General features: G+C 49.6%; 3 protein-coding genes across 3 annotated transcripts; 2 read left to right on the forward strand and 1 right to left on the reverse strand.

Annotated features, from left to right (window-relative positions):
* Nucleotides 1-483: 483 nt before the first annotated feature.
* BO85DRAFT_454430 (trimeric LpxA-like protein) lies at nt 484-951 on the forward strand. The gene has a single exon (XM_025661285.1). It carries the CDS (start codon nt 498-500, stop codon nt 936-938), a length of 441 nt encoding a protein of 146 aa, XP_025509798.1. The 5' UTR covers nt 484-497; the 3' UTR covers nt 939-951.
* A 1,667-nt stretch (nt 952-2,618) lies between these two features.
* Nucleotides 2,619-11,557, forward strand: BO85DRAFT_432611 (putative ubiquitin C-terminal hydrolase). Its single transcript, XM_025658386.1, has 11 exons — nt 2,619-3,655; nt 3,722-3,875; nt 3,967-6,700; nt 6,772-6,933; nt 6,987-7,733; nt 7,784-7,887; nt 7,935-8,134; nt 8,196-8,759; nt 8,819-10,954; nt 11,010-11,066; nt 11,125-11,557. The coding sequence occupies exons 1-11, from the start codon at nt 3,013-3,015 to the stop codon at nt 11,187-11,189; spliced, it is 7,566 nt and encodes a 2,521-aa protein (XP_025509799.1). The 5' UTR covers nt 2,619-3,012; the 3' UTR covers nt 11,190-11,557.
* A 2,640-nt stretch (nt 11,558-14,197) lies between these two features.
* Nucleotides 14,198-16,127, reverse strand: BO85DRAFT_409001 (putative transcription factor TFIIE complex alpha subunit). The gene is made up of 3 exons (XM_025657425.1): nt 15,789-16,127; nt 15,629-15,724; nt 14,198-15,553 (listed from the first exon to the last, which is right to left on the reverse strand). The coding sequence occupies exons 1-3, from the start codon at nt 15,881-15,883 to the stop codon at nt 14,383-14,385; spliced, it is 1,362 nt and encodes a 453-aa protein (XP_025509800.1). The 5' UTR covers nt 15,884-16,127; the 3' UTR covers nt 14,198-14,382.
* Between the last annotated feature and the right edge of the window lie 230 nt (nt 16,128-16,357).

Here is a 16,357-nt window from a genome sequence, read left to right on the forward strand (position 1 = left end):
CTAAGATCCCTCATCCACTTGACGGCCCGCAGTGCTGTGCTCGGACTAAACTCCGGATTCACCCCGCCTTGATAACGCAACAAAGGAATCTCTCTCCGGCTGTCCCATTCGAAATACAACCATGGATCTGCAAGAGAATCGAGAACGCATGCGTCGGGGCGAGCTGTATCATGCGTTCGTCTCCGATCTCACAGCGGATCGAGCGCGTTGCGCCAGTGCCTGTCGCCGTTTCAACAATGCGGGCGACGTGTCCCGTCGACGGTCCCTGGAGTTGTGGAAGGAGTAAGTGAACACAATCAGATCGATGTCCCCACGCCGGAATACAACCACGGCAGGCTCCACGCGGATGGAACAGTCTTCCACGGCATGGCGGATACAACCGGGCTGACAGGAACAGCATTGTGGGTGATACCACCCCTCTCCCGCCTGCCAGTCAGGATCCCGCCGAGGATGACAAGCTCTTAGAGAAGCATCCTTGGATCGAGCCTCCCATTCGCATGGACTACGGGTACAACGTGAAAGTGGGAGAAGGCGCTTTCATCAATTTTGACTGTGTCATTATCGACACCTGCTTGGTGACGATTGGGGCGCGCACCTTGTTGGGTCCCAAGGTTAGTCTTTATAGCGGCACGCACCCTCTTGATCCGGCTGTGCGCAACGGAACGGAAGGTCCAGAGTCGGGGAAAGAAATCCATATTGGTGAGGATTGCTGGCTCGCAGGGAATGTGACTGTGTTGCCGGGAGTGACGATCGGAAAAGGTGCGGTTATTGGAGCTGGAAGTGTGGTGACCAAGGTACGTTCGAGACTGCTTACCATTCCTGGGATCTTGTGTGAGGGTCAAAAATGGTCTTTGCTGATAAGTATGGTTGCCATGCTAGGATGTTCCTGCGTTTCATTTGGCTGTGGGAAACCCAGCGAGAGTGATTCGCAAGATTGAAACCTCGATGAAGGAGTAACTGAATCATAGTATTTGTTTGATGCTCTCGCAGTGATTAATCTGAATAGAGGTTCCTGTGTCGGTCGTGATTGATTTTGCACTTAAACACTGAGGTTACCCAACGATTGTACATAATTAGATATATCATAAAAAGGAATCTGCCGACTCGGCACAAGTCACACAAGCATTCTTCTCTGGTTCCCCGACGCACAGGGTTGGGGGGTGGTTAATTCACTATGATCGACAGCGCAGTGGGGTCGAAAAACAGACCCTGGACACCAGCAGAATGGGGGATGACACTTGACAACGGTGCGCGAGTCGGAACGCACTAATTGGCAATAACGGGTTGATTTGCTGGGCGTGATGGGAGATAACCCCACGCTAGGAAATGAGCTGGAAAGCTTCAAGTGGAGATGGGGGCAAATAAGCTCCAGGGCACGAGAGGGGCTCTAGCTGGGTTTGGAGTAGGGCAGATGGAGGCAGATGGAGGTTGGCTCGCCTAAGCGGCGGGGAGGAATGCGATCATGATGTGCCCCTGCAGCTTCCCCTGCCTATCCTAAGTACAGCTGGCAGCCAGGTAAAAGCTACTACTAACTATACAGGTACGTCGTTGGGTACGTACTTCTGGACTAACTACTAAACAAGTACTATCTTCCGCTGTAAGCTGAGATGACATACAATGCATACATTCTAGTCATAACCACCCAACGGGATCCCCCGAATATTTCCTCCTACTTGGAGAATTTCTCCTAGGGCTGGCTGGTGGGGACAATGGGAAAATAAATGGCCAGGGAAAGCCATGGCTAAAAACTGAGGCATGCACGAAATGAAACAAATGTCCGATAGGAACACTTTGACATAGTGATTGTCTTTCCGCGGATGACAGAAGTACCAGCCAACGGTAACACAGGGCGCTTGGGTGGAATTCTTAACCAAGAGAAAGCATATTGAGATGGGCGGCTGCTCCTCATGCGTCTTTATTTATTCTGGGCCCAATGGCACCGATGGATTTTAGTGTGATTTTTTTTGAGTGTTAATTTGATCCTTTTTGTCCAGTATTCGGTTCAAGGTGAGATTGATCTTCGCTTTGTTGGCAGTCCAGACCGTGTCCATTCTTACTCCATGCGTGAGAAACGAGGGGAATCATTACTACGCATACATACGAGAATTGGTAGCACAATTAATTAATTCAGCGAACCGGATTGAGGAAGCTTCCAGGTAACAGTAGCGACTATAGTTTCCCCTAATACTAGGCAGATGTGATCCTGGCTTTCCCCCCACCAACCAGAGTTAGTGACTATCTTTTAGCGCTGCAGGTGAAAATCAAAAGGGATGTATCATGGAGTAGTAGTCATTGATGGACGGAGTCTCCCGTATTGTAGATGGAAAAGATAATTCCAGAGATTGGAGATATTTTATCAGCAGAACAAACCAGAAGAATGATAAATAGGTCGATTGAATCGAAGAGCGATAGATAATTGGAAAGTAAAGAAAAGTTCGTTATCCATCATTTCAACCATCCAACCATCCAACCATCCAACCACTTTCCAGGCCGATCCCCGATTCGCCCTGGAACACCCGCCAATCCGTTGCTCCACCGCAACGTCAGAGCTGGACCTTTCAGTTAGTTAGTTCTTCTGCTGCTCTGCTCATCTTCCATCTCAATTCTTCACTGTCGCATTTTACTTGAACCAGTTGTTCACCCATCCCTCTATCCCTCTCCAGCTAGTAGCTGTTTAATCAGCTTCGGTCGGTCATCGACCTGCCCTCACACACACTCTCTCTACTTCAGTTCCTCCTTGGGTGTCCGAACAGCTATCGCTTCTCCGATCGCTGCCTCTTCCACTCACCCCTCTCAGCTGGCTTTCCTTTTCCCGCATTGTTCTTATCCGCAACCCGACTTGCTTCTCTTTCTCCCACACATTTCACCACCCTTTCTTGTGTGCGGGCGCTCGGTCTGCCGTCATTTTTCCTTCTTATCAATCGCCCCTAGAGCTAAATTAGATTCAATCCTTCCCCCCATCTCCATTCACAGTCTTGTCGCGTCCCCCATCGGCCGGGCTAAGAAAATGTCATGGCAGCTGCCCCGCTAGAGAGCTCTAGCACCCCGCCTGAAACAACCTCCTCGATTGATTCGACGCGTCCCCTCGGTCATCCCATGGAAGAGTCGGATCCTCAATCCACCCGGAAACGCCCTCGTCTCGACAGTGGGAGTGGTACCTGCGAGTCTAGGTCCATTCCCGACGAAACCGCCGCTACTCGATTCCCCAACGACATCCCGGATGCTCCTGCCACAACGGGCCAGGACGCTTCTCCCTCCTCTCGCCCGGCCAGCCGAGTGGTCATAAAGCTGAAGTCTCCTGTGCCCAACGACAACATGGCGTCTGAGCCTGGTGACTCCCCGGTCGAGCATCCAAGCCGTGATCTTCCCACTCAGTCCGCAGCAGGCGGGACCGGCCTCGACGCTTCCACCGCCATATCGCTATCATCATCACCCACACAGAGCCCGGAGATAGAGGTGGCGGACCTGGAAGATATGGATCAGGACCCGAATACCTCCAGTTGGAAGTCGTTGGGCGAGGCGATGCGCGAACCGGAAACCCCAGAGGTAGTGCAGCTGCATGACCAGCCGCCGCTGGTGGAGACGTTCCCCAGACTTTTCATGGGAAATGAGACGCGGGAAAATCTGGAGGAGATATGTACGATGATTGAGAAAGGTAAAGCGCTTCTTCGATTGCCTTACCCTGGCGTTTGCCGTGTCGATTCTGACTGTTATTTTATAGGCTCCCAACATGATACCCCGGTCTTTGTTGCCGTGAAAGCTTGGTTCGATGACGTCGCAAACAATCTAGATCAGTTGACCCATGAAGTTTTGGCGGAGGACCGGGACTTCTGGGAGGAGCTACCCAGCGTTGTGGATAGCTTGTTGCGCAGAGTGTGAGTGACTTCTACGTGTTTTTGGCCTTGGAGAAACTCTATCGAGTTTGCCGATCAACCCCACAAAGCCCAAGTACTAACATATTCTTAGCGTGGAGCTCCTGCCGGATGAGGGGCGGGGGGTATGGGCCTGTCTAGAAGAGTTCTTCCTTGATTTCGCTCATTTGGCTGTTCATGTCATTGACCTAGATACCATCCTCTTGACCCAGGCTGTGGATGATGCCGAGGCCCAGATAACAGACCCCTTATCGAAACCCTACCTGGTGTCACTGGGTTGGATTCTGCAGCTAGGCAATATTCCGTTTTTCCGCACCATGGAGAATATACATGGATCGGACGTGGCGAATCTGGTCGCTCGTACGAACGACCAGGTTGCTGCTGCTTTAGATATCATTCAACACTTGTCCGACCATGCGGCCTGCATTCTGAATCTGATTACCCGCTGGTCTCAACTTTCAACGTCTCTGATTGCGATAGTTAATATCGTGCATAACCTGATAGAGTCAGGGAACGAACGGCGCAGGTATCACGCCGATGATGCTTTAATAAATTCCTCCATTTGCTCTCGCACTATGAGGCGTGCTTACCCATTGATCCGCGCCGCAGATGAGAAATACCAGTTTCACATAACCAAGAAGTCTCCTTGGGTATCGAGTGAGACAAGCGACTCCATGCTACGCCACATTGCTTTCTCCTATACCACGCTATGCAATCGTGATCTAGAGCTTGCTTCACAAATCGCGGAGGATCTCGCGATAGAGCTTTCAGAAGATGTAACCCCTGAGGACCGTTCCTCTATCATTTTCTATGGTTGGAAGTTTGGCGTCCTGAAGAAACACATTATGGATGGACGAATGGAGCTGCGTGTTTTTGGTGTCGAAACAATGCAGGCAGAACTCGTCCATATCTGGAGGCAACATATCCACAGAAATACTGAAGGCACCATTCACCCTGTGGTTGATTATCTCGTGGGCTTCCTGCGACAAAATCGGATCGTTGAGTACATTGTGGGAATTGATTCTCACCCTCAGCTCATTAGCAGAAGCGGAAACATTGTCGGGTTTCTCGTCGTCACCGCCACGTATACCGATGCGGACACAGACACGATATGGGAGACAGTAACAGAAAGCCCGGATCCTCGAACCGTATCCGAGGTCTTAGGCATGTTGAGCAAGACTTTTCAGATGCATACCTCGAATTCGCCGGCTTTGATCTACGTGTGCTCGAAGCTGCTAGATCTTCCGTTGGCACGCTTCGACGCACGAATGGTAGATTTCTGTGAACAGCTTCTCCACCAGGTGAGAGAGAAATGCAGCGATAGAAGTCACCGTGAGACCCAGAACCGCATTCATGCGGATGCAATTCCCCTTCGTCTGTGCGTGCGTTTGATCCGTGAGAGCGCTGGTGCCAATGACTTCCCTGTCGAGCACAAGGCCCTTCTCCAGAAGTTCGCAGCAGCCCAGCTGAAATCTTTTATGGACATCGGCCTAAGTGAGGTTGACAAAATGGAGATATATGAGCAATGTCTCAAAGACATCGCTGAAATGAACCAGTTCACCGTGGGCAGCATCCAGGCCCTGAACGCCCTTCTCCCCAGCAATGATTCCTTGGAACTTCGCAAGCTTGCCGAGGAGTTCGACCTGACTCGCTTAGTGATCACGGAGTTGGCTCATACTGTGGACCTGAACCAGACCGACTTTACTGATCCGTTTTCTCTGACCGGATTTTCGTCAAGGGTCCATATGCTGGCCCGGATCATTGATATGGTTCCGGACTCAATAACTCCGGATCTCGGTGATCTGCTTTGGCGTAGAGTCTTCATGTCAAAGTCTCTTGCGCAACAGGGCAGACGTGCCCTCTGGGACATGCTTTGCGCAACTGCCCGGTATAGTGCTCAAGCCAACTCACTCGTTGAACGCTGTATTCAAGTCTACCTACCCGAGCTCTCGCCTGCTGAAGACTATCTTCCCGAGGTTCTTCAGTTCGCGAAGCAGACAATTAATTATGAGGTCCGGTTCAATCCCCCATCAATTGCCGGCGAGAACGAGGTCGTAGCGATACCGGGAATGGACCGGATATGGAGCTTTATTCTCACAGCTCCCCCTGGTACGATTGAAACGGACGCGATCACTTTTGCAATTGAGGTTTATCTTGATCATAGCATCATTAACCGGTCTCCACGATCGGCTGTTGAGGCTACCCACATTGCTCTGGTGGACCGTTGCGTGGACCAGCTCAAGTCTGCGGCATCGAGGTTGAAGGAATCCCGTGACAACTCCGACATAATTCAGGACGCATCCATGGACGCAGTTGCATCCGATACCAATATCAAGGCGGAGGAGCTCAGATTCAGCCGTTCATTACTTTTCCTTCGCCGATTCCTACAGGGGCTACGGTGTCGTCCTCAGTACAGTCCGCCACAAAGCCTGCCTCTCGATTCACCTGGAAAACCGATCCAAGGGGATGCAATTGATATCCGCTACCAAACGTTCAATGGAGGCACCCAGTCTAAAGTCCGGTCATTGCACATCGGGGGTTTGTCGACCGCTGCGGAGCTCGCAGAGACCCTCGTGCGGGTCACAGGTTTCACCAAATTCAGTACGATCTCTGGTGGACAGAGGATCGATCTCCTTGAGAAGCCTGGCATTACCATTCGAGATCTAAAACTCGGCTCAGGCCTACTCCTTATCCGTCGGGACCCAGAAAGTCGTGAACTGGCCATGACTGGTAGACGCCAGTCCCTGACCCTGGTTGATTCTGAGGTACTGAAACATTTTGACGACCTGTACGACCTGCTTGTCCTCGAGGACCATCTAGCACGTGAGGTGTGCATACCCCGTTCTCTTTCTTTCTCTGGTAGACACCATTTCTTTCTGATTACTGACTTAATTCATAGATATATGATTTTCTCGTCGTTTTCCCTCCCCAGGACAGGGTTCTGGAGTTGGTAAAGTCGACAGATAAGACTGAGGACGAGATGTTCCCTATGGACAAGCCGTTTAGTCTCCTTTACTCGGTCAATGCGCTTTCAGTTTCGTTGCGTGAAGAAACTCTCGAGGTAAGGGTATGCTGACTCTGTGGTGTACTACGCTAACCAAGTCGCGTTGTTAGGCATCACCAAATCAAGACTATGTGTCTCACAGCATCCGCGTCTTAGTCTCTGCCTTGACGCGTTCTGAGATGGCGGGTGGCTTGAAAGATAGTCCCACCAAACTTTTATCTGCAACGCACATGGTCGAGTGCCTCCTTTATGCGCTTCTGGTACGACCAGCTATTCCCGGTGAAGCGCCGGTGGTCCCGAATCCAACGGCATTGGTTCAGCGACTTTTCCACTTCATGGAAGTTGCGCGGCTTCTGCCTATCTCTTCCCCTTCGGAAACAAGCATTACTAAGTTGATCTGTAACTCGTTCGCTGTCCTGACGGAGGGCTCAGTTCGGGATCTGGGTTTCTGGGAGGCTGTCAAGGAACAACCGCACTTTGATGAACTCCTTTGCTCACTTCTTCTGAAGGAGCATCGCCAGCCCATCCGAAAAGGTATTGCAGAGAATATTGCTGTTGCTTGTAGTCCTTCCAAGTTACTGAGGAAATCGACGAAGCCAATTGATCCTGAGACACAGGGCACACAAGACACACCTGCTTCTGACAATGCCATTCGAATTGAGATCCTTGCAAAGATTTGGAATGCTTTCGACAAGGCTTTCCCTGTGACGCTCGATAACGCAGCTCAATGCCAGGAGTTTTTCGAAATTGCCAATTTGGTTTTCCGCTCCGTCGCTGAGAGATCACCGCATGACCTTTCATTTAGCCAATACCTGAAGCAGTGGAGCACAACCATGCTGCGCCATCAGACAGAAGAGGTCAGTCTTCTCTTATACTCTAATTCCGAACTCGCTAACCTATTTTATAGTTTGTTGGCCGCGAGCCTGTAGACCATCTTATTCTGGGCTTCGCTCGTCTTCTGAGAATATGCCTGGAGCTGGCAGGTTCTAACGATACCACAGTTGACACTTTGTGAGTTTCGCTACAGCTGTGTCCATTGTTCTATACTGACTTTGCAGCGATCTCGCCGAGAGCCTGTTCGATCAATATCTCTTCCCCGACCTTTCGTCGCCCTCCACCGATCTCATTGTACCTCAAGTTCCTGTCATGCACACCCAAACCCGACAGGAGCTGTATAGTATACTATGTCAACTCTGCAGACTCGATGAGAACAATTACTCCACAATCGTTGAGCGTCTTGAGGATCTTATTCCATTAGGTCTGAACTCCTGCATTTTCCTCTTATCTGTATCATCGCTGACTGATATTCCGCCCAACAGACTACACCTATTCTCCCGCTTGGGGCTTCGACCGGTACAAAATGCTCCGGTCTCCAGAAGGTTATGCAGGGCTCAAAAATCTTTCGAACACCTGCTACTTGAATTCCCTTCTGACTCAGCTTTTCATGAACGTTGGATTTCGTGACTTCATACTGCAGCTCGATCTTGAGGACCCGGACGGATCTCAGAAGCTGCTATATGAGACGAAGAAGTTGTTCGGGCACATGCAGGAGACCTGGAGCAAGAGCGTTGACTCACAGGCTTTTGTCGACACGATACGCACCTATGACAACGAACCCATCGACGTCACTATTCAGATGGATGTTGACGAGTTCTATAATCTTCTTTTTGACAGATGGGAGGCTCAGATCTCAGATAACGAGAGCAAGAAAAGATTCCGGTCGTTCTATGGCGGGCAGCTAGTCCAGCAAATCAAGTCTAAGGAATGCCCCCATATCTCCGAGCGGCTTGAACCATTCTCCGCTATTCAATGCGAAATCAAAGACAAAGCAAGCCTCGAAGACAGTCTGCAAGCCTACGTTGAGGGGGAGATCATGCAGGGAGGTAAGTGATTCTGGACCGTCAAACACACGAACACCACACTGACAGTATTTTGTCCGCAGATAACAAGTATTCTTGCACATCGTGTGGGCGCCACGTCGATGCAGTTAAGCGGGCCTGCTTGAAAGATGTGCCTGACAATCTAATATTTCATTTAAAGCGCTTTGACTTTGACATGGTTACGATGCTGCGAAGCAAGATCAACGATGAATTTCAGTTCCCGGACTTCATCGACATGAGCCCGTACAAAGTTGAATATCTTTCAGACCAGACAGCCGAAGTAAAGGAGGACATTTTTGAACTCGTTGGCGTCTTGGTTCACAGTGGTACAGCTGAATCTGGCCACTACTACTCTTACATCCGTGAGAGACCTACTTCTGGAGCTGGCGGCTCCTGGGTCGAGTTCAATGATTCTGATGTTAGCCGGTTTGACCAAGCAAAACTCGCTGACCAGTGCTTTGGTGGCCATAACGACTCTGGGCAGTCTTCGGCCATGGGCCAGGTCCGGTTCAACAAGGTGTGGAACGCCTATATGCTTTTCTATCAACGTGCTTCTAGCATGGAGGCAGAGAAGGCGATCTACAAACCAACAAAGCCTCAACACCCTGTGGGTGTGTCCTTGCCTAGGGAACTCGCTAACCATATTGTGATGGAGAACGAAATCTTCATCCGTGTCTACTGTCTGATGGACCCATACCACGCTCTCTTCGTTCGATATCTGCTTTCCATGATCCTTGAAGAGCAGGGGCCCCGGAGTGATACCAAGGCCAAATTGGACAAGTCTATGATCTTCATTGCCTTGGATACATTAGAACAGTTACTTTCGAGGTCAAGGGAACCGTTGGGCCTGGACGCATTTGTTACACTTCTCTTCACGGTCATTTCCGAGGTGCCGATGGCGGCTTACAGAGTTATGCAGTGGTTCGAAAGCAAGCCGTCAGCAACTCGCAATTTGGTTCTAAGGAGTCCCCATCCGGCCGTCCGCAGCAACTCGATAAGGCTCATAATCTGCTCTCTTTCAAAACTCCAAGGGCTTCAGAAAGGTGCAGATGACGAGGATGTCGAGAAGGAAGTATGGAAGATGAGATACTTGAATAGCTTTGAGAACGTGGTGCGAACTTTGGAAAGCATGTGGTCGACACTGCATACCGCGAGCCGCTCTTGGGATGATTACTTCGAGTTCTTGTCGATGCTTGCAAACTTTGGGCAATACGAAGCTGGCATAATTCTCAACAATGGGTTCCTCCTCAAATGCCTTGAAATCGTTTGGCTTGACCATGAGGACTCGAAGCGCCTAAGACGGCAGTACGCTTTCATCATCAAGTTCATGGAGAAGGGCAGGCGATTCTCCTACAAACGACTCATGGATCTCCTTGCCTACCTAATAGCACGCATTGACCTCACTGTTCCCCCGAGCCAAGACGATAAACGACGAACCTTGCCAGACGGCAGGTACACTCTTACAATGTCGGAGGCCATGTTCATCCGGCCGCTGGGGAAGAGCAAAGAGTTGTCGTTTCTGACAACAGTTCTCACGCATAACAGCAGTCCACCGGCAAGCAGGAATATCGTTACTCTTTTTGTGGACGCAGAGCCCGATGCTGGTCTTATGGATCCAATCTGTAGAACCCTGGAAGAAGGCTTGAGACTAGCACCGGCCAGTCTTTGCGCTCCATTCCTAGAGGCAACCTTGATATTCTGTCGACGAGGCCCTGACGAGGCTAGAATCGTCAGTCTGATTGACTTCGTCGCCAAGGGGGTTGATTCTATCAATGACAGCGGTGGCAGGGAGCATATCGTCTTCTTCACGAGCGTTATGGGCAGTCGCAACAATCGGCTTGGACTCAATGAAGCTTGGTTTTTGAACCATCTCATCGAGATGGTCCCAGAGTGGGCTCCTCCCTTGCTAACTTTCCCCGATAGAGGGGTTCGCAACATGACGCTGGACGTCCTTCGGCAAATCCTATTCAGCGGCGAAGCGGAAGATGCAGGCGACGATTGGCAGACACGTCAGGCCGAAGTAGCCAAGAAATTGGTACACGCGAGCATCAACCGATTGCGGAAAGCATATGTCAACGTCCCAGGCTCTGGCGTTGATCCCAGAGCAGTGGAATCCATCCGCACTGTGGTGGAACATTGCCTAAGCACGTATTTTGGTGATAGTGAAGAAGACCAGGAGGCTATTCTGCAAGCCCAGGGTACGTTATTTTTCAGAATCATGTTCGGTTTATTGTTACTAACGGAAGACTACAGAAACCATTGCAGCTGTTGAAGACCTGATTGCTGAAGTCCCGGAAGAGCTAGCATCCGGTGAGTTGTGATTACTTTTCCAACCAAGTCTATTTCAGCGACTGACTTCCTCTTGCAGAAGACTGGGAGGATAACTCCGTCATGGCCAGTGATTCGGAGATGGGGCTGGCAGGATCTCCGTGAGACCTGCATCTGGTAATGCCTCCGCGGTGGTTCATTGTATCACATATGAGAGACGAATTTATGATAAAACCTTTTTTGTGTGGTTCTGGCCTGCATTTATCGGCGTTTTCTTCTCGCCAGGCTCTAATAGAATTGGGCCTTTGCTTCTGTTCCGGCTAAGGTTGCTTTGTGTGTTGGCTTGTACTGTCTTTTGCTTGAGGAGATTTCTGTTTCCGTGGCATGTGTTAATGCAGGGGGGGGAAGCTGTGACTTGGCGCCTTTATAGGGATGGTCTGCTATGTGCTTTCTGGGAGGAAGCTAGCTTTAGAACCCTTGCAATGATGATGATCCATAGGCTTGCGTTACTGGACGCCAAAGCCGAACTTCGGAAGCAGCTGTTGGTGATGCTTTTGCCACCGATCTAGCAAAGTAAACATAGAAAGTCGTAAACCAAATGAACTAGTTTCCCGAATATCAGGAGACTACATAGTAGACTGATGTTGATGATATTCCTAATCTGCTGGGCTTGATTCGATGAATATGTCATGTTGACTACTCTCAGTGAGCGACATGCCTTCTCTATTACTTTGTTCTGGTTCAAAACAACCGTCCACAGATTGAGTGTAGTAAACTCATCTCAGGGGAAAAGTTAAGTATCTAGAAGCATCTCTTGAAGCCCGATTCACTTACTATTAAGCCGGTTCTATTCTTCCGTCAGGATGATCCTGCATCCTAGGATATAAGTGACTTGGCTTGGCTTAGGGCTCAGAGAATACTCACCTGTGAGAGTTCCCTGGGCCTCTGAATTCCCTCTCGGCTCACCTCACTGATCATTCAGAATTTCTTCGATATTGAGTTCATGGCAGTCGGCACTTCTTTTACTCTGGGCTCACTTCACATATTCTAAACCTTTAGAACTGCAAAATCATAACTGACCCTACATTCACTTTCCTCTCACTCCCATAACACCGAACTCTCAACTACCACTCTGAGAGACTCGCTCAGTGAATTTCCACGGATATAAATACCCCCCCTCTTCCCTCTCCTCGGGATTTCAACTTTCTTTCCTTCTTACAACTACCTCCAGCAGCTTCCATTACAATGCGCTTCCACTACCAACACTCGATCATCAATACACTCTTTTTTCCTTGCATCTTTGCCTCGTCAACCTGTGGTCACAACTACATCCTAAACCCAGAGAAATTCTAATCATACTACGCTTCAATCATCAATAATCTTTCGTTGATAAGAATGTCTCATGCATCTTTGACTCTGCCTCTGGTCGAAGCTATCGTAAACCAAAAGGATATGACTCTAATCGACATCTTGGTCCGATAAAGTATATAGCTTTCATCAAACTTCATAAAGCTCCTCTACATGGATATCTGGTCCTCCGTTTGGACATTGCGTCCTTAGTTTGGGCATTTGGGCCGAGATGGCTAGCCAGGCAGGCTCAATACGCCGACAACTTGCAAGATGGCCTTGTCTGTGTTGATTGAACACAAGTTTGAGCCATATTAGCACATATACCTTACAGGGTAAGTAAGCTGTTCTTTAATCTTCATGTCTTTTTTATTATATAATAAGAGTTTTCTTTCTAACTATTACCTACAGCAGCCATGAGGCTTCGACAGCTTGGCACCATATAATTTATGGTACATTGTGAAAGGAGCTATTATCGCTAATAGACTCTAGAAAAGCTGCATAAGCCACATCTTTGTGGATCAGTGGCGGAGTACTACTCAGTACTTGTCCCGTCTTTGTCCCGTCTTCGTCTTTACCTCTGATAATGACAAGATCATAACACCTAGAGTATTTATAAATATATAAATCTCTAAGCTCTTTTAAATCTTGTTTTACATTACCAAGATTGGTCAACTGCAAGGCTCTGGAACCCTTACTGCGCCAAATGTGCTTCACGGGTCTCAGCTGTCAATGAAGTTCGGATTCAAGGGCAGCAGCCTGCTGCCTCATTCGCTCGTGACTAAGATAGGTCATACTTACATCGATGGTGTTGTCCTCTGATGTAAGCTATGTTGGGAAAGCTAGTTATTTATTGGGAAGAAGACCATATAATTTTATGGTATTTATGAATTCTTCCTCGGATGAATAGTCCGAACTTTCGACTTCCTCCCAAGTTGCAGGATTGGGAGAAGACATGGGTACATTCTACCTTCTGGCAAAGCTTTCCAAAAAAGAAAAAAAAAAAAAAAAAAAAAAAAGATTTTATCGAGATAATATTGGCTAGCCTGTCAAGGATAAGAAATGCTCGCCAGACTTACTGCCTGTCATTTTGGCGAAAATGGCCATTTTTCCATAATTCTACTGGGAAATGTTTTAATATTAATCATATTTCCAAGTCGGATGATCCTGCAACAGGGTCTTTACGACAATGGGAACCTCATCACCGTGGATGACAAAGGCCAAATTGCTGGGTTTTGGCATGTTACGCAAGTTTTCTTTTCGAAGAGAATATCGATATATCTCTAAAGGAGTACATCGTTGCAGTTTGCCGAAGGCTGACATCAAGCTTCAGACACTCGGGATGGGGCGTGTCTCTTCGCATACTTTCCAGCAATGCTTCAAGATGAAACGTTACGCCACTAAGATGGAAGTATCTGGCCTGTTTGATGCGGGAAGGGACGGATCTGAGATACAAGGCATATGGTACCCTTGGACGATATCATCGTGAAAGTTGAATCCAAGAACAGTGAGGAAGTAGCGACCTGCGCTGCAACCGAATCATATAGCAACCCGTCACTTGTGGCTACAGTTGTCTCGCCATGTCTCAATCGGCTCAGAGAGGAAAATTGGGAAGGATGGCAGCTGTAGTTGGTGATGTATTCCTACAGATGGGAATTCGACCGATTGATAAACTCAAGTGACAGGAATTTATTCGTGGGTTTAATGCTGCGATTCCGACAGTGTTGTGATGCGCAGGATGGATGAAGATTGCGGAGGGATGATAGTATGATCTCTGAGGATGTTGAAAGGAACCATGTTGAACTATACTACTAGTCTGTTTGTGGCTAATTTTATGTTATTCATGGCTCTACATCGATGAAACTTGTATATAGCTCATCCACTTCTCCAGAAGTGAATTTCTTCTAATTTTACATTCATCTATCATACGTCCTGGCCGTTAAGACTCTGGAATAAAAGGGGTGAGGGCGCCCGCGCCCATACCGAGATGCGATCACACAGTAATAAGATATTACACATCTTCAAACTCCTCATCGTCGTCCTCATCCGACTCTTCTTCTTTCTTGACCTCAGGCTCAGTCTTGATCTTCTTCGCCGTCGGTCCTTCATCACTTCCTGTGGCTGGTGTCGCCGCTGCTGTCTGAGACGTGCTGACGCTCGAGTAATCCGTATCCAGCTCCCGCTTGATGCCTACCGAAGACGTAGTCGAGGTTTGCTGCATCGGTGCACTGGTAGGGCCTCCACCAGGCGTAGGCGTAGCATTAACAGCAGGAGAACCACCCGCATCACTGGCCGACACACCCACGTCCTCGAACTCATCGAACTCATCGGAGTCCTCTTCCGCACTGCTTGCGTCTTCCTGTGCCTGGAGGGCCTTCTCGCGCTCCATCTCAGCATAGTACGCCGCGACCTTGTCATCAAGACCGTTGATCTCCGGTTTCCGGTCTTCGTCTTCGCCCTTGATCTCCGGTTTGATGTCGACGTCGGTCTCGGATTTGACCTGCGGCCCGCCGCCCGCGGACGTGGACACCGTGGAGTGGGTGTGCCAGACTGGCAGGGCGTTCTGTTTCTCGACTGCCGCTTTGCGCGCCGCTTCGGCGGCTTGTTCGGCGGCGGATTTCTCTTCGCTAGAAGTGAGGGAGATTTCGAGGGCGGTAGCATCGGTCTTGGTATTTCCGCGGACAGCTTCTTGTTGTTGCTTCGAGGGCACGATGACTGCTGCTCGCGTGGGGTGGGTTTGCTGGTTCCGGACGACGTCGATTTTATGGTCCCAGGCTGTGTCGAAGTCGTTGGGAGGGATTTCGACGGAGTCGATTTGTTTGAGGAGTTTGAGCATCGTGTCCAGTTGGTTCATGAGTTTGCTGTTTTTCTCGTGTCCGGTTCTGTCGATGCCTTCGGCGCCTTTGACATCTTCGGTACGTTCGAGGATCGCCCCGCAGTTTTGGCATTCGAAGCCTTCTTCGCTGTAGAGACTGAGGACGTCGAGTTCGGTCCATTCGGAGCCGCAGCGCAGGCAGATGTATTCTTTGCGCTCTTGGCTGGGTGTGTATTGTGCTTTTATTGTGGAGGTGAGTTTCGAGACTTTGTATTTGATCGCGTCGACGACGGGGTGCAGTGGGATGTAGTAGTATTCGCGGTTCACGGGACGTGTTGAGCCATCACGTATTTCAGCGCGCGTGCTCCTATTTTTGGGTGATTGTCAGTGTCGGTGGTTTCTCCGTGAGGGTGATGTTGGTATAGGCGTGGGTGTAGCTTACACGGAGATGAGGCGGTCTTCGCGCAACTTGGCGCAGAGTTTCCGTAGGTCTTTTTGTTGCATACCTAGGAGGAATGCAAGGTCTTCTGCGTGTAGACTATGGATCATCAGGTCAGCATGGAGTGTCCATTGCGATGCGATGATATCGGCGCGGGACGTACACGGAGTGGATGAAGAGCGCATCTACTACGAGGATGTGGCGGGTCTCGTAGAAGGCGCGCACGACGCTGCGGATGAGGGTGTTTGCCAGATCCATGGTAGCCGGTGTAGTTTAATAAGCGTGTTTAGAGGCGGAATATAATACAAAGAGAGAATGGCGAGATGGTGGTCAAGCTGGAGATTCAGTCGGCGCAACCGGCGCAAATGTCCTTGTCTTCCAGTGTCAAGCTCGGCGCTGCAAGATCACCATGCTTTGTGGAGAGCTACTGGTGGGACGTATATGACGAGAGCTCAATTATAGTATATACTAGGTTGACAGATACCGCGCAGGGAGGGTGAGGGGATTGACCAGCGAGAGATGAAAGAGAAGATGAGGTTTGAATGAATGAAGCCGGCGGAGATGACTGACACCTCAGGCATGCATGCAGCGTTCTGCCTGGGGCATGCACATCCCCGCAATCGGACTAGCGCGGAGATAGAAATGCGGCAACAGAAAGAAAAGGCGAGCAGAAAAGCGCATCGACAAGCAGCTTTTCCCATGCCGCTCCACATTATCCTGCGACGCTCTTTG

The sequence above is a fragment of the Aspergillus piperis genome, assembly GCF_003184755.1.
Source record: "Aspergillus piperis CBS 112811 unplaced genomic scaffold BO85scaffold_38, whole genome shotgun sequence".
In the NCBI taxonomy this organism is placed as follows: domain Eukaryota; kingdom Fungi; phylum Ascomycota; class Eurotiomycetes; order Eurotiales; family Aspergillaceae; genus Aspergillus; species Aspergillus piperis.